Source organism: Capra hircus, chromosome 10, assembly GCF_001704415.2.
Source record: "Capra hircus breed San Clemente chromosome 10, ASM170441v1, whole genome shotgun sequence".
Taxonomy (NCBI): Eukaryota; Metazoa; Chordata; class Mammalia; order Artiodactyla; family Bovidae; genus Capra; species Capra hircus.
In genome coordinates, this window is record NC_030817.1 from 35,923,351 (window position 1) to 35,945,478 (window position 22,128).

The 22,128-nt window shown below is 48.7% G+C and overlaps 1 protein-coding gene across 3 annotated transcripts in view; it reads right to left on the minus strand.

The window, feature by feature from the left end:
* The window catches only part of SAMD4A (sterile alpha motif domain containing 4A), a 228,482-nt gene that overhangs the window by 15,693 nt on the left and 190,661 nt on the right, over positions 1–22,128 (minus strand). For all 3 annotated transcript variants that reach the window (XM_018054121.1, XM_018054122.1, XM_018054123.1), the window contains 5 exons: positions 17,348–17,681; positions 14,603–14,688; positions 8,878–8,996; positions 4,102–4,303; positions 2,832–2,958 (listed from right to left, as the gene is read on the minus strand). In XM_018054121.1, coding sequence (XP_017909610.1) covers positions 2,832–2,958; positions 4,102–4,303; positions 8,878–8,996; positions 14,603–14,688; positions 17,348–17,681 — 868 coding nt within the window. The remainder of the gene's footprint in view (positions 1–2,831; positions 2,959–4,101; positions 4,304–8,877; positions 8,997–14,602; positions 14,689–17,347; positions 17,682–22,128) is intronic.

Below are 22,128 nucleotides of genomic sequence, written 5' to 3' on the forward strand. Positions count from 1 at the left end.
GCCTATAGTCTAGTCCCAGCCCCTGACCCCCAGGTCCTAGATGCAAAGGCTAAGAAGGAACATTCTGTGCCCATGGAGGAGGGAACATTCTGTGCCCATGGAGGAGGGAACTTTCTGCAGCCTCCTTTCCTTTCACGCAGTGCCCTGCCTCACCCTTCACTGTCATGTCTCAGGAAGAGCCACCTCACATGGGCCAGGGGCGCTGGGCAGGACTCAGGACTGGCTCCTGCTGCTGCTGCTGTCGCTGTGCTCAGTTGAATCCATGAACTGTAGCTCACCAGGCTCCTCTGTCCATGGGATTTTCCAGGCAAGAATACTGGAGCGGGGTTGCCATTTCCTGCTTCAAGGGATCTTCCTGACCCAGGGATTGAAGCCGTGTCTCCTGCATCTCTTGCACTGGCAGGCAAGTTCTTTACGGCTGCACCACTTGTATTTACAATCAGGAAATAAGCAGCAGCCCTGTCCTCATGCCACGGTTACTAGAAATGCTGTGGTTCATCAGGGCCTTGCTGGAAGTGGGTTTGTCATGCTTTGGGGAGAGGCTGATTAAAACAACAACAACAATAACCCAAGGGTTCCAGAGCTCTGAGCCCAGCAGCATGTAAACAACATTACTGAGAGACTTGCAGGGAACTACCAGGAAAACGGAAATCAGCTGTTAAGTGCTGCCTCTGGGAGGTGGGACTATGGGCTGGGTAGGGAGGCCAGGGGGATAGTCACTTTCTCTTTTAAGCTGTTCAGCAGCGTTTGCTTCTTTAACTAGGGGAACAAGAGGCTTCATGGGAAGAGGGTGGAAATGATCTTAGGGTCATAGCTGACCTGAGCATAAGCCAACTGTTCAGCATTGCTGTGTAACAGAGAGGGGAAGCAACGTGCAAATGAAAGATTTGTATCAACAGACCCAAATGGTTCTTCTCCCAGAAATGGCCCATCTCTTCCCAGTGGGCTTGGTCTGCCCAATTAAGATGAGGGATAAACAGGATGATGGAGGACTTGGAAGAGAGCCACAAGGAGGGAAAAAGAGGTAGGAAAGAATGGAAAAGGCTACAAATGTGTCAGGATTAGAGGAGAGTGGTCAGCTATGCCAGGGTAGCTGGGCTGCAGTCCTGGGGTTGAGGTTAGGGTGAGCTATTCATTCCAGGTGAAAGATCTCGTGCCCAAGATGTCTTCAGATTTTGTGACCTGGGTGGGCATGGAAGCTTCTTGGAGGTGAACTTCAGGGAGCAGAGGGTGAAGAGATGGAAAGAGGAGGGTGGAGTTGCAAGTAGAAGGAGCTAAGAGAGCCAAACCGCAAGGATACCAAGTTCCACAGCGAGTTCCGCAGTGGCTTGGTGGCGGGCTCAGGCTGAATTGAGGTAGCAGTGCGTAGCCCAAGGGAGCTGGAAAGGCTGCAGCTGATGGTAGGACCAGAGTCTCCAGAGTCTCACTTTGTCTCCAAAGTCTCTCTTACTGGGAGTAAATTATACAGAATTCTACATGAAAGCAGAGGCTGGGACTAAATGACCTGGGATCAGGATTTCACAGCCCCCAAATTCTATCAAGTATTTTCTTCCTGGGAAGAAAAATATCAAGTATCAAAAGGAAGAAAGGAGCTTTAAAACAAAGGTGTGCAAATAGGTAGAGCTCTAGAAGTCAAGAAGCAACTTTAAATCAGCATCTGGAGCATGCCGACGTTCTTCTCTTTCCTGACATATCTGGAGCCTTGGTGGCTTCCTGCCATTGGCACCTCCCCACCCCTTGGTGGCCTCACCTCCGCCCCTCGAGCCTGCACACTCTTCACTCCTCTATGCTCACCCTGGCCTGTCCCCCTGCTCAAAAGCTCCTCTCAATTCCACACTGAGAGCAGCTGGAATCCCAGCTTCTTGGCCTTGGGTTCAGGGTCCCACCATCAGCTGCAGCCTTTCCAGCTCCCTTGGGCTGCACACTGCTACTTCATTCAGCCTGAGCCGGCCACCAAGCCACTGCGGAACTCGTTGTAGGACTTGGTATCCTTCCGGTTTGGCTCTCTTAAGCTCCTTCTACTTGCAACCCCACCCTCCTCTTTCCATCTCTTTACCCTCTGCTCCCTGAAGTTCACCTCCAAGAAGCTTCCATGCCCACCCAGGTCACAGTGACATTTCCCCTCAAACTCCTGTTAGACATTGTACAGAGCGCATCTACCAGAAAGGGTGAGGATCTTCTTCCAGGTGCAAACCATGCAGTAATCGCTTATGGGGCTTTGTATTACTCACGGAGTGTAAGAGGTCAACTGTCTGCACAGAGAAAGGTGCAGGCCCTTGAATGTAATTCTGGCAACTCTGTTTGAGGATGCAGGGTCAAAGGTGAAATTGACGAGAGGCGCACCAGGCTGCTCTTTACCCAAATAAAGGGAAGATGGATGATCAACAATCCTGTGCGCAAAGCACTCCCAAACCAGGGGTGGGTCTCTCAGCATCACCACCATGGAATTTTCTCTTTCTCTGTCTATCTACACATCCCTCTATGTACACACCAACCACACACACACACCATACATGGAACCCCTCCCAACTTCCCCTGGAAGCCCTGCAGTGATGTCACTGGGTCAATCAATCTAGAAATACGACTAGGATCCAAAATACCCCCGTGTCAGATCACAACCAATTCTGGGGCTCCGTGTGCTGGCTCCGAGCCAACAGGCCACAATTCATGCTGGCAAGGCATGGTTTAAAAAAGGAAAGGCTTCTATAAGCTCAAAAGAATGCAAGGTGGCAGTCGAGGCTAAGCACTTTCCGCTTGAGTTCACTGGGGCATCTATTTTGGTGACCTGGCCTCCCCGACAGGACAACGAGGGATAGAGGGCTGGGCCCTACCTGGCTGCTGGAACATCAGCATATTCTGTGGCGAAGTGTGCACAGGCAGTGAGCGGGTCCTTTGGACAGAGCTGTGGGTGCGGCTTGGCATGCTATTGCTGCCCCCGGGGTTGGCGAACCAGAGGTTCTAGGGAAAAACAAAGCAGCAGAATCCATTAGTCCAGACACCTGGGGTGTGGATGAGAGCAGGGCCACCAGCCAGAATCCAGGAGGCAGATACCCTGGGAGAACTCTGCTAACTTCTGGGAAAGGGCTCCTAGGCCAGCGCGATCTGTCTGCTTATTTAGAGAGAGGGGCTTTAGATGCCATTCATTTTACTCAACACTACCCCTCAGCCCCAGGCTCTTCTCCAAGCCTCAGCTTAATCTGGACACCAGTCTCCCTCGCTGGCTCTAAAACTCTCTTTATCCCTTCTGTTGTCTCTGCTTTTCCTATCACTTTTCTAGGAAATGGGGGGAGTTCTATAAATGTCTGCAACGAAGAGCACAAACTATTTCAGGGCTCTCATTTGATTTTCTCTTTGAGGTTCTTACAATTTACTACAAAGGGAGAAGGAGGAAAAAAGAACCTCTCAGCTGGCAACGAGCTGGCACAACTCAGCTTGTGTGTTTGTTCTTACGCGGGTGTCCTAGCGGTGGTTTCCTCCTGGATCCATCTGGTGGCTTCCCACAGTGGTCAAGCCTGGGGTTTTCTCCTACCCTGGGCTGCTTCCCCGGGGGAGTGAATCCTGCCTGTCTTGCCAGGAACGGTTTCCTGTTTTTTAAAACCAAGCTGTCATCCTTTACTTTCTCATGACAAACCCAGAACCTCAGACTCACTTGGCGTCCCTCTAATCCCAGCCCCCACCCGCAGAGCCCCACAAGGCAGGGGCTACACAGGTGGGAGGCAGAGGGTGCGAGTGCAGGGGAGGGACTCCTGAGACGACGAGCCAGGGGACTGACGCTGGCTCTAAATCACACGGTGAGAACCTCTGGGCAGCGTGGCCTCGACTGACTGACAGCCTCCCTCAGTCTCCTTCCTCCCCTGTAGGGTTTTCCACCACAGCTGGGACCCTGTCAAAGGAGTTATCTGCCTCAGATATAAATGCTAAGAAAGCTCCTTGCTTTATCTCCCAGAGAAACTGCAAACAAACCTCTGAAGCATAGGGGCAACTGTCTTCAACCTAGCCCCTCTGGGCTTCTCCCTTCGCCTTTGGGTCATTTGGGGGGATGTCCTGAACCTCAGGCCCTGAGCTTGGCTGGCCCACCCTCCTCCCGGGGGCAGAGCAGACCTGTCTTCCTTGCTTCATGATGGTGGGGTTGGCTGCGGTATTACGCTGGGTAGAGCTGACGAATCCGCTGGTGCCCAAGAGGCCAAGGCGGGCGGAAGGGACATTCCGGGAGGGGATCTGGTACTGGCGTGGATTCCGCCTGCCCATGCCGCCACCCACTGAGCTGGTTGTCGGGAGGGAGTTGGATTGCCCAAAGCCACGGCTGTGAGAGTCAGTAGAGAAGAACAGAGGTCATCAGTCACCCCTGGCCCTTCCCAGCCCCCAGGATGCCTCCTTGGGGTCTGCTCACACTTTGACCATTATGAGGCCTACGAGGGGATCAGGGCTTTATGATTAAAATGGTAGCTAAGAACTGAGAGCTAATATCAAGTGCCCTGGGACTTTCACACGGATTCTTCAATCCTCACGACAACCCTATGAAGTAGGCACTCCTTTTACAGTTGGAGAAGTAGAATACAGAGCTTAATAGTGTCTCAAAGGTCACACAGCCATTAGGGGGCAGTGCTGGAATATGAGCCCAGAAAGTTAACCAGTGTGCGCTTCAGCCTTCTTCCTACTGTGTCTGTCACAGGCTCTGAGAACTCATGTGCCCGTCCAGAAGCCACACGGCAACAAAGTGGCAGCTCCAGGATCCAGGCCCCTTCCAGCACACCACAGCTGGTCTGTCTGCTGTCGGTCTGAGCAGCAGACTCGGGAGGAGTGGCCTCTGGGCCCCACTAGGACGGAAGCTCCCTGGGACAAGAGGTGGCATCTGTCCTCATCAATCCCGCAGGCCCCAGGCCCGGACGGCACAGCTCCTGGCAGTTAAAGGCAGGGTGAACAAGGGAATGGCTCAGTCTCTGCCCTCACGATCTCCAAACGGCAGAGCGGACCCCAAGTCTGGGGCTCTGACTCCCAGATTCACAGGAGGAATATGAGAAGGAAGAGGATGATGGTTGCCAGCTCCCTGGACCTAGGACACTGACTGCTCCCTGCTCCTCAGGCCCTCCCTGTAGAAAGACCCGGAGGTTCCATGCTTCTCTAGGGTCCACGCAGAGAGGAGGCTGGGGACCTGAGGCCTCACGCTCAGACACCGTGCTCCCATTGGTCTGGTGACCTCAGCGCCGAAGAACTTGTCCTCTCCAGCAGGCCTCAAGTTCTGGGAGGGTGCACAGCCGCCAGCAGGGCTTCAGGAACCAGCACATTCTTTCCAAGAAGAGTCAGCTTTAGTCATTCACTGATGTCTCAGTCGAAATGTTCTACCTCCAACGGCCACAAGATGGAACAGACTTGCTTTTGCAGCCACACAGGGGAGGTTCCTACCAAGCCTGTGAGGAGACTCCAGGAAGACAGGGCTGACGTAGTTTAACCCTATGACGGGGGAGGGGGAGCACTGCAAATCTGTTATTTCCTGAGAGAGTGTTATGTGTGTGGTGGGGTGGAGCAACTAAATAATCAGCATGGTTCATCTCAGAAAGGGTTTCTTCCTCAGAATTCCTAAATTTCCTGGTGGGGGGGCGGTGGGGAAGAGAATTCCACAGTGAGCTGATAAGCACTGACTTTGGGGCTGTGTTTTACCACTGCTAGGCTTTTCTGACCAGATTCCAGTCGAGGCTCATCCCCATGAGGTGAGGAGGATACTTACTCATGGGTTCTAAGTCTCTTTATCTCATTCTTTCTCAGATTTCTCAGCTTCCTTCCTTCTTTTACTAAGGTTTAAAATGTTTGGTTTGAAAGAGGAAATTCGGGCCAGGAGGAGAAGAAATAATTTCATGCAATGGGAGAGACCTCTTCTGGAGAATGGACAGGTGGCAGGTGGGGACAGAGATCAAGTGGCTGTTTCCTTGTGTGTGTGTGTGTGTGTTTTTTTTAACTATGAAAACCAGTCCTTTGGTTTTTGGAGTCAGAATTTTGGCCACCTGGTAGATGATTTAGTATTCTGCTAAGACTTTTCCTTATTTAGTGCAGATAGCTTTTTTGCTCATTTTCCTTTTTGGTTGGATTTTTTAAAAGTTATTTCATATGCAAAACAGAGCAGTCAGCAAGTGATGCTAAAATAATTTGTGCTTCCAGGAAGGCAAGAGTATATTCTTAAGCAATATAATGTAGGCAGAAGCTTCTGTAATGGGACACTTAGTCACAGGAGAAAACATGGACTCCTAAAGTTAGGGCTCACGGAGCTGGTAGAGCTACCATTTTGGGGATAGACTGGGTGGAGGTGAGAATTTGGTTAGGGTGTCTTTCTAATGACAGTGGGTCTCACTGTGGGGACCTAAGCTGATTACTATAAAGTCAGACTTTTTGAGGGTTGCCACTGCTGGTAACCAGAGTGAAAGCTTAAGTCACTTAAGATCACTAGGCTTAACGAAATAATCATTCTTTCTTTGGAGAGAACAAAGTGATAAAAGTTTTCATTTCTCATTCTCTTACTCTGCTCATCTGCGTTTTTCTCTGCTTTCTTAAATCTAACCAACTGATTTCATTACCTTGAAATGCATGAAAAGACTGATAAAATAATATTAATAAGAACCAATTAATTTGGGACTTGTGATAGTTCAAGGAAGGGCTGGGCTGCAGTTACCTCTGTATTATGGGAAAAAAACAGGTCTTTGAAGAAAATTAATAGCATAACAAGATCCCAGAGGTAATACTTATGAAAACAAATTATTTCCTAGAACTTCTGTTGTTGTTGAGTTGCTCAGTCATGTCTGACTCTTTGCAACCATGAACTGCAGCATGGGAGGCCTCCCTGTCCTTCACTAAATCCTGGAGCTTGCTCAAACTCATGTCCATTGAGTTAGTGATGCCATCTAACCATCTCATCCTCTGTTGCCCCCTTTTCCTCCTGCCCTCAATCTCCCCAGCATTAAGGTCTTTTTCAATGAGTCGGCTCGTCACATCAGCTGACCAAAGTATTGGAGCTTCAGCTTCAGCAACAGTTCTTCCACTGAATATTCAGGGTTGATTTCCTTTAGGATTGACTTGTTTGAGCTCTTTGCTGTCCAAGGGACTCTCGAGAATCTTCTCTAGCACCACAATTCGAACTTTGGCAACTTCCAATTGAATACCCATAATCGATGACTGAATTCACTCTAATCAATATAAGGAGGTCTAATCTGGCAAATCTTGAGTTAACCCAATTCAAGCATCGGTTAATAACACGCTAGAGAAATCAAGGTTAACAAGCACTCAGATGTGGACCAAGGACAAAACAGGGCAGACAGACGAGCAGATGGCACTTTGGGGAGGAGGAGCAAAGAGCTTGAAAGCTCTATCTTTATCTTCAACTTCTGAATTCTTTCTTTCTCTTGGAACTTGTCTCCCAAGGACCTGGTTTGCAAGAGGGGTGTGGATCTTCCTCTTTCTTAGTGGGTATTGCTGCCCTTACAAGAGGGAGAGTCTAGGGCAGGGGTAGCCCCAGGGGAGAAGGCTAAGGAGCAGGCCTGGCCTTTCATCTGGGCCCCAGGAATCCTCAAGGTGCACTGGTGGTCCAGCCCAACCCTCCAGGGAGGCTTCGGACCAAGGAGCTGGCTACAGAGTGCTGTTTTATCTGGCTTTTCTGCACATAATCTGGAGACCAGGAAGGTGGCCCAGCGTCCGTGGTGCTTAAGAGTACTGACTCTGGAGCTGGCATTGGCCTGTCTGGTCCAAATCCTGGATACGTCCCAACTCCCCTGTAAATTGGGGTTAATAATAGCCCCTTCTACCTCATATGGTTGCAAGGATTAAATGTAATAATATTCTTAAGTGCTTGGGTACCTACTTGGCACAGAGCAAATGCTAAATGTTTGTTTAATAAATAACTGTGTTATATATGCTGGAATATGATAACACTTCAATTTTTACATTAATTTTTAATGAAGACTTTCCTCAAATTCCAACTGGCCTTATCTCCCTGAAGTACAATAAAACAGTGATGTTTCAAGGCACACTTATGCAAATAAATGCCAAACATTTTAACAACAGTCAGAGCTTCTACATATGCACTGAGAAATGAATTCAGAACTTTCTAGGTGTAAATGAAAAAAGTGATTATTTATATGCTCATGTTGAAAAGAGTAAAAAAGGATGTTGATTTTTCAGCATGTTGGCACCATCATTCTCTTGTCTCCCCAAGACGCCCTGTTATTGTTCAATGGTTCACTCCACCCCTCCCCATGATTCCTCCCCTAGATTGGCACTGTAATTCACCTTTAATATGCAACTGGATTCTTCAATTTAAAACCAGATTAAAGTAATGGGTTGTAAAATACAACGAGGCTTTTTTAAACTGCATCCAAGAAGCTGAAGTACTATGAAAAATCAAGAATGGTACTGCTCTACTCTTAGATTGCAGCTCAGACCAAAATAGACTAGCACTGGGCTCTTCACCCTGCCACCAACTATAATTAGCTTGTCTGCAGCAAGAAGGGAGAAAAAATTACACTACCACTTAAGGTGCAGAGAGAACAACCTGTTTTTGTCCTTTCAGAGCCCTCTGTTGTGGACGAACCACCAAGAGTTTTGCTGGCACTCATTATCGTACCTGCTCCCCACTCCATGCCCATCTGTACTAATAACACCATTTTGACCATGTAAATTGAATTGCCAAAGATCACATTCAGCTCTTCCTCTGGGGAGTCTTTCCCTCTACAGCCTTTTCCCCACCCCACCTGTTTAAGGAATGTGGTCTGAACTTGTCAGAGGACACTCTAAGAAATAAGGAATGATGCCCTGTGTAGTCTTGACCCTGGAACCCAAGCAGACAGTAAGGTCCTGGAAGCAACATGCATTACAAAGACTGAAATCCCAACATACTTTCTTTGCTGTCGATATCCTGATATGTCTAGAAGGGTTTTCCGAGGGAAAGACCGAAAGAGCTTCTGCACCTGCTGTTTCCATGACAACAATCTTTTTTTCTGTGTCTCTGTAAATGCCTGCAAAAACAAACAGGACTTTTTAATGGGTGACGCAACCTGGCATTAGAGGAAGAAACATGCAATTAATAGGGGAAATATTGGAGTCCTACAGTTGCCTTTTCTTCACCTTGTTTCCAACCGGGTCCAAACAGCAGTCAATTTCGTTTGAGAGCCTCCTGTACTGAAAATTCAAGTTATTTGACATTGGAGGTGCCTGGTAAGGTACGTGCATTAAGCTCTTGGCAATCCTCGATTTCGGTTGCATTTCTGCCAGATCCCTACCCTCCTTCCTCTTTCCCCTGACTCCACTCTGGACTCTATTTATTAAACAAGAATGAATTGCAAAATTGATTGTTGACTACTCTGGCTTTTGCAGGCCCCCTGCATTTTCATAATCAATGGAAATGCTAAACCACTGCAAAAATCAATCTTTTTGATGGTCTGTGCTCACCCTGGAGTGGTCTTCAGGGCTTCAGAACACAGAGTATACACTGTACATGTCAGGACTCTGCTGAGAAATCTCGTTATGAGCCCCATGCGCTACACAACCCCAGTGCACCGATCATAACCTAAATTTTGTCTAAGGCTTAGGAAAATGGATAGATCTGGTGTCTTCTCAAGTCTTTTCTGGTTTTGGGGAGGTTTCGTCTACTGGCCCATACATAACACTCTCTCATCAATGTCATGTGTCCTTCTGTGTACAGCTGTGTACTTAGTGCAGCCCAGGGAAGGACTTCATGGGGCTTAAGTCCTCAAGGCAGGGACTCTCAAATTCAGTATATATTAGGATCCCCCCCAGGAGACTGTTAAAATCTAGAATTTTGGACCAACTCCCACACGCCAGAGCCTGATTTCATAGATCTCGAGAGGAGTCTAGGGGGTTTGTGTTTGCAGCAAGTGCCCGGGGAATTCTGCTGCAGGTAGGTCATGGCCATGTAATATTCTAGATTGGTGAGGATCACACACACGGTACAGGAACTCCCTGTTAAGCATGTAGGACTGTGGTCCACGTGCTGTCATAAGTCCACCAGATCTGACTAATGAGCAATAACAGTGATGGAGATACCATACCCAAGTAGTTTTGTCAATAAAGCATGAAATAAATACTTTTTAAGTAGCAGTAAATGATTACTTAGAGTAATAATAAACTACATGCCTGTTTCCCATAAAGAAAGCAGATTCCCTAAACAGAGAGAAAAGAATGACAGCTTAATGTTCTTCTACTGACATTTAATCTTTAAGGACCGAACACAAGAGAACTATGTGAACAAAAGCAAAAAGACGTCGATCATGTTATGGAAAAGGTACTGACGACTTGCAAACCCCTTCCTCCCAGGTGACCTTGGCCAGGTGCCATTGAGGGACAGTCATCAAGGAAGGCTTCCCCACCAGACATTCAGTGCCCCATTAGAGAAGAAGGTGCTGATATCCCTTAAGGTGCATGGTGAATGGTCTCAGGGCTAAAAGGTGAGGATGTGGTTCTCCTCCATGGTCCCTCTCATTTGCTGATGATACTAGGTGAATGGCCAGCTATCCATGAGTATCTCCAAAAACTGCAAAAGGCAAGCATTTCTGCTAGACTAATAAAGGGATGGGTAGATTCTGCTTCTGACTAGCTTAGTCAGCCAAGTGTTGAGCAACGACACAAGATGCCAGCATGCAGGTCAAGATGACCTGGGGAGCAGAGTCCAGCTCAGTGGTCAGTAGAAGGCTCTGGATGCAAATGGGCAGGGCTCAAATCTCTGCACATCTTTATGCAGGTTCCTCCACCTGAGACTCAGCTCCTTTAACTCAGGACAGTAATACCTCATCAAAGGGATGCTGTAAGGATTCAAATTAATTCACACATGGAGGGCACTTAGAATACTCACAACACAGCTAGCTCTTCATTGTGGTGCATGTGATACTGCCCACAGACTCCCTCCCCAGGTTTTTCAGCTGCATGGACTAGCCCTTTGGCGGTGGCAAATGAAAGTCCATCCCATTTGGTATTCAACCATCACCTTTAACACCAACAAAAGACTTTAAGGTCTCAAAACCACAGTATTGAGTGGGTCTGGAGCCAGCCTGAGCTTCCAAGTGACAAAGGACTAAAGGGGTCACTTTACAGATGTGCATTCAAAGTGCTGCCAGGGACACTGGTTTATATGTGACATTTCCCTCGGTGACAAAGAACACCCAAGAAGATGGAAATGTTTACGCCCCCTCAGAGAGGTCAGGTCATCCACTCAGCACCTCTGGACATCAGACTCACAGTAACTGGGACTGCAGATAGGAGTGGGCCCCTTAGCAGTGCTGAGCGTATGGCTGTTCTCAGTCCTGGAAGACACTGCTGGGAGGCTCGAAGTGGAGCTAGACTATGGCTGGCAAGGAGTGATTTCTGAAAGCTGGTTCCTGTGCGTGCCTACAAATAGCACTCTGTTGTGGGAGCCCTGCTATTGGTTGGGAGGCCAATACCTCACCCCAGCCTGCTCCAGGCAGCTCTAGGTGGGCCTGGCAGAGCTTCTTTGGGGCTGGAAGGGAAGGAAGATTCCACTCTCCTGAATGCCCGCACACAGCCAGTCAGCCACTTCTGAGTCCTCTGCCCCTGTCAGGCCCTGACTCAGACGTCTGTGTGTCCTACAGCTCTCGTGGCTGGATAACAAGGCTCATGAAGGGGACAAGGGCTCGTCTTCAGGGAACCGTTGGTCTAAGACGGTGAGGATTAAGAAGCCTGGGCTTGTAATGCAAGAGATGAAGTGATGGACTTCAGAAATAAGATTCAGCACTTTCCTGGCCTTCCTTTTACTGTTCTGGGGAGTGGCTCCTTTGTCCCTGGGGAGGAAGGAAGGTGTCTTGGCTTGGTCAGCACCCTCCCTTCCAGTAGCTGAAGAACAGCTCCATCGGGCTGTGAAAGGAGCCCTGTCTCCCAGAGCCCAAGGGAATCTTCAGCGAGGATGGAGGCTGGGCCTGGACAGGGCCTCCCAGAGGGGGTGGGCTCTGCACACACAGAATACCCCCAGGCTGTGGAAAGTTACTCAAACGCCTTTCCTCTTCCTCAAACTCAACCAATAAAAAGCCTCGGACATTTTCCCCTCCCAAAGCAGCGCGCAGGCACCTCCATCCTGACATGAATGCAGGCGAGCGGAGTAGGCATGAGTCCTTTCTGCCCCGTGATTCCCGTCAGCGAGACCCCTCCGCAGCAGTCACGAGAGGAGCCCACAGTGTGCCACTTTGGCACCTAGAACTCGGAGCTTCCAAGAAACTAGAGGGGAAAGACACGGAAGGGAGAGCCCGGGTGCAGAGGGGGCACGCACAATGGCAGGAAAGTGAGCAGCGCCAGACCACACCGCGGGCGATGTGGCCAACGAGGACGCCTGTGCACCGCCCAGCAGAGGCAGCTGGAGGACTCGTTATTTCGCCTCCTGGCTCAGCAGACTGGAGATGAGGCGGAAGGTGACTTGTCCTTCAGTTTCTCGCAGGCTCAATGCTGAGCATGGGTGTGGGAGCGGAAGCAGGGTTCTGGTTTGCTTTTTCAGAAGCTTAAATGCCTGGCGATCCGTAGCCCCCTAAGCCCACCCCAAGTGCCCTCCTCCCCTCCAGGCGCTGCTCCGTCCACCTGGACCCCTCTCTGTTCTGCCTCCTCGTGGAACAAGTCTCTCCCACTAAGGCTCTGTCTGTCTTTCAGGTCTAGTTTGGAGGCAGTCCCTCTGGCCTCTAGATAGGTGCCCAGTGCACTTCCTGGGCTCCAGCCCCACACTGGTGGCCTTATGGTCACACTTGTGATGACCTGTTTTCCTTTTATCTCACCCACTCTCCTCCTACTGGAAGCCCACCAGCCAGGGGCAAGACCTAGGCGCTTTATAAATACCTACGGAATGAATGAACTTTAAAATCCATCTCCTGTTCTGGCACTTCCCTTCTTTCTATTGCTTTTTGCTGGCCCAGATGAGAGCGGTGTCAGGACTGGACACTAAAAAGGGTGAGTGGGAGTTCACAGTGCCGTGAGAGGAAATCGCAAAAATGTGGGCTTCAGGGATGGGGAGGAGGGGCTGGGATGGAAACCCAGTGGGAGACAGCACACCTGCGTGTGAGGGGCAGGTGGAGTCACAGCACAGCAGGGGCGAGGGTGCAGAAAACCAAACAAGCCGCCAGCAGCAGATGGCCTGTGGGCAGCTGGAATGTGGGAAGTGTGTCTCGCTTCCCCGGGGCCCACTGGACTTCTGGGGTTCCAGCTACCAGCATGGCAAAGCCCAGGAGGCTTGGAGGCCTTGACCATCTTATTTTCACATCAGAGTCCCACAGAAAGATCTCAGTGGTCTAGGTTTATCTAGTCCTAAGTTTTCTAAAACAATGACCCTGTCTGTGTAATTCTCTCAGGGGAGGGGCACCCAAGAAGCCACTGGGATCCTGGGTCTGAGGCACAACTGCCTATCTCCCCATGTCCCTCAGGACAGCCCTGGCCAGGACCTGCCTCGCTCCATCAGAGTCGCTCCATCATTGTCCCGAGGGCCTGGGAGGCATAGCACCAGCCTGACTTTCGTGAAATGGACAGAGACTGTCATACTGAGTGAAGTAAGTCAGACAGAGAAAGACAATCATCATATGATATCGTTTATATGCAGAATCTTAAAAAATAGTACAAATCAACTTATTTTTACAAAAGAGAAATAGAGTCACAGATGTAATAAACTTATGGTTACCAAGGGGAAAAGGTGAGGAAGGGTTAAACTGGGACAGTGGGACTGACATACACACGCTGCTGCTGCTGCTGCTAAGTCGCTTCAGTCGTGTCCGACTCTGTGCAACCCCATAGACGGCAGCCCACTAGGCTCCACTGTCCCTGGGATTCTCCAGGCAAGAACACTGGAGTGGGTTGCCATTTCCTTCTCCAATGCATGAAAGTGAAAAGTGAAAGTGAAGTTGCTCAGTCGTGTCCGACTCTTAGCGACCCCATGGACTGCAGCTTACCAGGCTCCTCCGTCCATGGGATTTTCCAGGCAAGAGGACTGGAGTGGGGTGCCATTGCCTTCTCCGGACATATACACACTACTGTATATAAAATAGATAACTAATAAGGACCTACTGTATAGCACAGGAAACTCTTCTCAATACTTTGTAATGGTCTATATGGGAAAAGAATCTAAGAAAGAGAGGATATATGTATATGTGTAACTGATTCACTTTGCTAGATAGCAGAAACTAAAACAATTGTAAATCAACTACAATACAACACAATTAAAAAAAATTCCTATAAGAATCAGAAATCAAAATAGCAGAAAGCCCTCAAACCACACACAAGACACACACAGACACACATGATTTGTTCTGAACACTCTCCCCTCTCTCCCTGCTTGGTCCGCCCCAGGCTCTGTCCCTCAGGGAGGCTTCCGGAGTCAGAAGCTTCTCTCAGGCATTTGCCTCCATGTCAGAGCTCAGTTTAGGTGAATCTCTGGACACCAGAGGAACACACAAGCTGCATTTAGGTTTGAAGTCACCAGAGCCGAGTTCTGCTTGAGCTATTATTAATGACTGTCTACTCAAAGATGAGATGTCACAGACCCAGATGATCACCTCACAGAATCTCTGAGAACTACTTCAAAGGAATGAGAAAAAGCAGTTTCAGGAAACCTGTCACTACTTACCTCATGGATTAGACATTTGTCTATGAGCTGTAAATAGGAACTTATATTTTCCTCATCGGGTCTGGAGACCAAGAGTTGTGTGCACACTGGGAATTGAAAAAAAAAAAAAGGATGAATTAGAAAAATGCACATCCATTCTAACCCCTAAGATCTGCCTCCGATTTCCTTTCAGGACCAATATTTTGAGAGGTATGTGTGACCATGGCTTTACGTCAGCTTCACAAAAAAGGCCAGGAGGCTCCTCGTTCCACTGAAGTCAAAGGCTTGGTCACCACAGGAGCCCTTGCCTCCAGAAGCCCCTTTGGTTAATTCCACGCATACCATTCTATATTAAGCCTTCTGCAACCCGGCGCGAGACAGACACTCTGGGAGAAGAACGCAGCAGCGTCCCGAGCCCTGTCTTTGAAAGAGCGTCCTTTGAGAGGGAGTTCAAAGACCCTAAAGACCATCAGCCCTTTTCAGAGCAGGCACCATCATTTTATGAATGAGCCGCACATCTCATTTGGAGGAGTGAGGCTGGCACATCTCATTTGGAGGAGTGAGGCTGGCACACCTTTTAGGATGTGAGGTGTGTGGGCATGCACATGAGTAAGGAGCCTGCTACTCATTCACTGGAGGGTGATTTTCTCAAAGTGATACCCACACATTTATATATACACAGGTCCACCTACACACCCAGGTTCAGAGGCAGAGCACAGCACACACACCCACTGGACAGCTCATGGCCACGCTAGTGTAGCTCACTCTATTCCTGTCCGAAAGATCCTGGTGTTCTCCTTTTGATGGGAATGTTTAGAAGGACAGGTGGAGATGGCTGGAGAAAGACATTGGTTAGGAGTAAAAATGCCTTGCTCTCAAGGAGATCAAGCTTAAAACCTGGGCCCCATGATGTCTTTCTCTTCCCCATCCCACATACCTGATCTGTCACAGAATCCCATTTATACTATGTCTTGGCACATACGTTTTTCACTATAAAACTGTGGGTAATAACAAAACATGGAAACTACCTCTATATCCATTAATTGAGGCCCTGTCAAATTATGGTTTATGCATATGGGGGAATAGTATGCAGCCTTTATTTATTTTTTCTTTTTTTAAAAAAATTTTAAAATCTTTAATTCTTACATGTGTTCCCAAATGTGAACCCCCCTCCCACCTCCCTCCGCATAACATCTCTTTGGGTCATCCCCATGCACCAGCCCCAAGCATGCTGTATCCTGCGTCAGACATAGACTGGCGATTCGATTCTTACATGATAGTATACATGTTAGAATGCCATTCTCCCAAATCATCCCACCCTCTCCCTCTCCCTCTGAGTCCAAAAGTCCGTTATACACATCTGTGTCTTTTTTGCTGTCTTGCATACAGGGTCGTCATTGCCATCTTTCTAAATTCCATATATATGTGTTAGTATACTGTACTGGTGTTTTTCTTTCTGGCTTATGCATATGGGGGAATAGTATGCAGCCTTTAAAAAAGAATGAGATGGTACTTTTGTACTGATAGAAATATTGAAAGCATATAATGTAAAAAAAAAAAAAGCTGTAGAGAAATTTATAAACAAGACCTGTTTGTGTGCAAAAAGGATGCTCATGTGCTTATATATAATTACAGTGTTTCTGAAGGGCTATTCTGAAATGTTTATAGTGGTTACCTCTGGGGAGGAATATGGTAGGGCCAAGGGTAGAGGTGGAGGCTATTTTCACCTTTCATCATTTTTCATTTAGCTTTGATTTTTATGTTGAGTGTGACTTGATTTCATAATTTATTTGGAAGTAGTTAAAATTTAAAAAGCAGCCATGCCACAGGAACGCAGAGCCCACATGGATCGTGTCATGGGTAAGGGGGTGAAGTACAACATTCTCAGGTAACCAGCCCACCTGTGCCTCCAGCAGGGGGTCATCTACTCTAATCCACACAGCAAGGAGCCCCTTGGGGTAGGGGAGACTGAGAAAGTGAGTCGGGGGACCCATGCTGACCATGAAGTGGCTGGCATTTCAGCTCCAAAGGATGCTACAAAAGTCACCTCCTCTGAACCAGAATTCTACAGATCTCAGTCTTTCTAAGAACACATACCACCAGGAATCTCTCATTGTACCTATATAGGACTCAGGTGTTCCCTTTCTTTTGATTAGAACTCAGTTCTTTGAAATGGTCTGAAATATTGGACAATAGAAAACACATTGGTCCCCCTTCCCAGAGGAAAAGTACTGGCATTCACTACATTTTTAAAATAATCAAGATCTCTTGAGAAACACCTGATCAAGCGCAGATTAGTATTGGGCATGGTAAAGGATACGTGTATAAGGGTCTGGCTCGGGGTAGTCACAGGTAGAAGGGGTGCTGTCAGCCAGGGACCATGTGTGAATTCTGTGCTGCCCTACAGACACAGGCAGTGTGGCCGTGGTACCTTGGGTGGCCTGTAGGAAGCCTGCCTTTAGCCTGAGCGTCCAAAGGCCCAGCGAGCGGTCCACCAGGAGGGCCCTGCGGGCCGTGGTCTGAGGGAAGGGGAGAGATGGGAGCTAGGGTGAAGGAAGAGGCCTTGGGGGCTGGTTTGTCAGAGAGCTTGGAATCCAGATCCAAATACCTTTCCCTCTCTAGGCTGCACTTTCTGCATGTGCAGAATGGGCTAATGACATGGACTCTGGCAGTTCACCCCACACCCAGGGGAAGCCCATGGGTATGGGTAGCTCTGGTCAGGGGTGTTGAGAAGAGAAGAGGGCAGGTGGGAAAATTGGGCTTTACCTTTCCCCATGACACGTGTGAACTGCCCGGGGAGATCCCCCTCTGGCAGGGGGGTGACAGCCAGCTCCCCGTCACAGCTGCTCAGCTGGTGTGGCTGGAGCCCGCCACTGGCCCCAGCCGAAGTGGTGGCTGTGGCTCCTGCGGCCGTGGCACTGTCTTTGCAGTCCGGGCTCTGGCTCTCGGGGCCCATCAGCGAAGGCGGGTGCGGGGCCTGGGGCTCCCGGCGGCGAGCCTCTGGGGTGGTGCTCGGTGAGCTGTACGCCTTGATGGGGGTCAGGATCATCTGGTGCAGCTCCTGGAGGGGGAGGCGCAGGTTGCCCCCCTCAATGATGTCCTAGAGGGTCAAAGGGAGAAGACCTCTGTTAGGGTCAGGAACTGGGATGACCCACCTCCATGCCTCCCCGCCTCTGTCTGGAGCTATTCCCAGACGGGGGCTCGTGGCTGCTGACACTTTCATTAAAACATTCTTTGGAAGATGGGGCAGTTTACAATGTAATCATTCTGGGGACTTCCCTGGTGGTCCAGTGGTTAAGAATCTGCCTTGCAATGCAGGGGACATGGGTTTGATTCCTGGTCCAGAGCTAAGATTCCATATGCCACAGAGCAACGATGCTCATTCGGCACAACTACTGAGCCCGCGAGCCACAGCTAGAGAGCACATGTGCCAAAATGAAAGATCCTGCATAACGCAACAAAGATCCCAAGTATCACAACCAAGACCTGATGCAGCCAAATAAATAAATGTTAAAAATTAAATCATCAATATTAGCCCAGGTAGAAAACTTTAAAAATATATACATGTATAATGAGGAAATAGAATCACTTTAAAATCCCGCTAAGATGCTGACTAAAATGATTTCGGTATATTTCCTTCCCTGGCATCCTCTGTCCCTTTCCTTAAAGTGCATTTGATATAGTTTACATCACACACTTTAGAAGCTACACAAAGAAGTTATACAGGGCCACACGGAGGTTTCCTGTCGTATGATTTGTTTTAGATGAAGGAACCTGCTCATTCACACTTTCATCCAGCCCATGACAGAGGCAACACAGGCATGGTTAGGAGCACTTGATGCTAAGACAGATGCTTGGGTCTGATACAGCTGTGTGCCCTTGGGTAAATGACTTAACTTCTCTGTGCCTCAGTTTCCCTGTGTATAAAATGAAGATTACTGTAGTACCTGCCTCATTGGTGGTTGCGATGAGGTTAATATTTGTAAGGCTACCGGTTCCTATGTAATGTGATTCTTTGTTAAATTTATTTTATTATTATTATTTTTTAATATAAATTTTTAAATTTTAATTGGAGGCTAATTACAATGTTGTATTGGTTTTGCCATACATTGACATGAATCCGCCACGGGTGTACATGTGTTCCCCATCCTGAAGCTCCCTCCCACTTCCCTCCCCATACCATCCCTCTGGGTCATCCCAGTGCACCAGCCCCAAGCATCCTGTATCATGCATCGAACCTGGACTGGCGATTCATTTCACATATGATAATATACATGTTTTGGGTGCTCTGACCTGCTGTGCACTGAGCTAGATGGTGTGGGGGATGGGGATATGGTGGGAAAGCTGTTAAGGTTCCCTCCGGGAGTTTACATCCTACCAGGACATGAATATTCATCATGCTGGAGACTGAGAAGCAGGCCAGGGGTTCCGGGAGGGGAGGTCCTCATGGGCTGCAGGTTCCTGGGAAAGAGTGCTCCAGGCAGAGGGCACAGCGGGGGCAAAGGCACTGAGGTGGGAGCCTGGAGCCTGTGAGAAACAGCACAGAGGCCTGAGCTGGAGCAGAGAGGCGGAGGGGCAGGGTGGGACATGAAGTCCAAGGAGCCACAGGGCCTGAGTGGAGAGGAGTCAAGTCGGCAGGCTGGGGCAGGGGTGCAAGAATGTCTTCTACAAGAGATGAGAAGTCAGGGAAGGTTCTGAGCAGGGGAGTGACATGTTTTAGAAGGATTATTCTAGAGAAAAATAAGTATTTTACACAAACAAACATATATATACATATTTAATGTATACTATAGAGGCAGACCATGGAGATATTGCAAGTTTGCTTCCAGGTCACTACATAAAGTATCACTCATTTTTTTTGGTTTCCCGCTACCTATAAAAGTTATGTTTATACTACATTATGTAGTCTATTAGGCTTCCCAGGTGGTGCTAGTGGTAAAGAGCCCAACTGCCAATGCAGGAGGCTTAAGAGTCACAGGTTCAATCCCTGGGTCAGGAAGATCCCCTGGAGGAGGGCATGGCAACCCACTCCAGTACTCTTGCTTGGAGAATCCCATGGACAGAGGAGAGTCGGACACGACTGAAGCAACTTAGTACATAGCACATACAATCTATTAAGTGTGTCATAGTATTATGTTTAAAAGAACCAATGTACATACCTTAATTAAAAAGTGTTTCATTGCTAAATAGTGCTAACCATGATCTGAGTCTTCAATGAGTTATAATCTTTTCACAATAGTAACATCAAATATCACTAATCACAGATCACCATACCAAATATCATTATAATGAGAATGTTTGAAATGTGATGAGAATTACCAAAACGTGACAAAGAAATATGAAGTGAGCAAATGCTGTTTGGAAAATGGGGCCAAAAGGCTTGTTAAACTCAGGGCTGCCACAAACCTTTGATTTGTTAAAAAAAAAAAAAAAAGGCAGTATGTGTGAAGTGTAATAAAATGAGGCATGCCTATAATGTATATAATTGTATGTAATACATCCATGACTTTATATAATGAAGTTGAATCCTTCTACACATATAGTTTGATATCCTGGGCATTATTAGAAAAAGCAGTGAAAGTTGATTCTGATGGACATCTATCTGTCAGATGCTCACAGAGGCGCAGAACAGGCTCAGATGCTTGGGGATGGTGGTCAGGGGCTGGGGGTCTCCCTGGTGTAGGGGGTGGGCCCTGCTCTCTGCCACAGTGCTGCCCAATGATTATGCAGCAAACTTCTCCCTAGGACCCAGGAAGGACCTTGATAATCAGGGCCCTGATTACTAATGAAGTATTTAATCTTCTGAGAGCCCAGAATAGCAAGAACATAATTTTAAAAGCCTGAAGCATGAGTACCAGCCTGTTCCTGGGATCCTCTCTTAACAAGAAAAATTGCTCGATGATGTCAAGCAACACAAGCTGATGGGACACGATCATTTCTGCACCCAGATCTCCCATCAATCAGTTAGAAAGAGGAAATCTGAGGACGCAGGCCTGTTTCAATTCTGGGCACCAAAACACCAATAGCCCGCCCGGTTGCTGGCGGGAACTTGATTTGTGCGGGGGTGGGGTGGGGGGTTGGAAGCAGAGACTGAATTGTGCCTCGGCCTAGTTGGCACCCCAGGATTCCGAGGGAACTGAAATGCTAAGTAGCCACCAGAATTGTCTCAAACCTGGCCAGGGCCTCTCTCCAGTCTATTTTAGGGGAGAGAATCCATTTTCCTTTTAAAGAAGTGGACTTTGCAGAGCCTACGCCCTTCCTTCTCAACCTGGCAGACGGGGCATGGTAAGACCTGCCTGCAGCCCATGCCTGCAAGCTCAATGCCTGAGTCAGGATGCTCCTGGTCAGGCTCAGTTTTCCTGATGCTGGGCTGGACCGGCCCTTTGCAGAGTCTGATGCTGTCACGTGATTGGTCCCTTGACTTCGGACATGGTACCAGGGCAGGACCCGTGGAGGCAAGCTAGCTGACCCAGGCCAAGAGAGCCCCTGCTGCCTTTTCTGATCAAACTACATGCCAACCAGACGGACCCTACCTCGAGGTCCCCCAGTTCCTGCCAGCACCTGAGGGGTTCTGACCTCCTTGTCCAGCCCTGACTGAGGAGGGGAAGGGAAATGAGAGAGAAGGGGTGAGGCTGCCCCTTGGGAGGGGGCTGGGCAGACAGAAGTGGGAGGCTCCTCTGGGTGATCACATGCACCCCTGTTGTGCCATCCCATGTGGCAGTACCACTGAGAAGAGCAAATGTGTGCCTGTGACTCTCAACTGCTACCAACCTTGCCTGCTCTCGACACGTGGTGTGAAGGCTTCTGCAGTTATTCAGTGATGGGGGAGGAGATCTGGGTTCTGCTAAGAGCTGAACTCCTTCAAACCGGGCATGTATACTTGTCCCAAGCTCAAATCTTATGTGACGCTACTGGGGACACCCACACCGAAAAGGGAACCCATAAGCATAGCGAATAATGTCGGATACTTTCTGAAAATAACACAATCAGGAATCATGCTTAGCTTGGTCTTTTGCTTTGACCTCAAGCCACTGGTCTCAGAGACAACCCCTGGCTTCTGACCAGTAGGCAGTAGCTCTGCTGATGCCAGCCTCCGGGGTGCGCACTATGACCATCAGGTTGCATTCCTGACTCTAGAGTGAATTCGGGAACTTGAGGGCCCAGGCAGAGAAGGAATCTAGCTCAATCCAGTGCCCTCGACTGGATGAGGGACAGAACTCCCATGTTGACAAAAACGGGATCAACCCAAGTCTCTATGGATCCTTTGTATCATAAATATAACCCTGCATTAGGAACTCAAAGAGGCAAACATGGGCACAAAGCAGTATAGCTGCCCTTTAACTACTGTGCGGAACAGAGGTGAGAGCAGAGTGGCAAGGCTGGACCCTCCTACACTGCAGCTGGTCAGGCAGACGCAGCTTGGGGCCGACAAGGAGGAAGGTGCTCCATCCTGACTGTCTCAGGCTTCCTGGCCTGTCTTTCTTAGGTCTTGGAGGAGGACTGGTTCAGAGCCTCTCTCGGGGCTTGGAACAGTCAAAGGGTGCAAA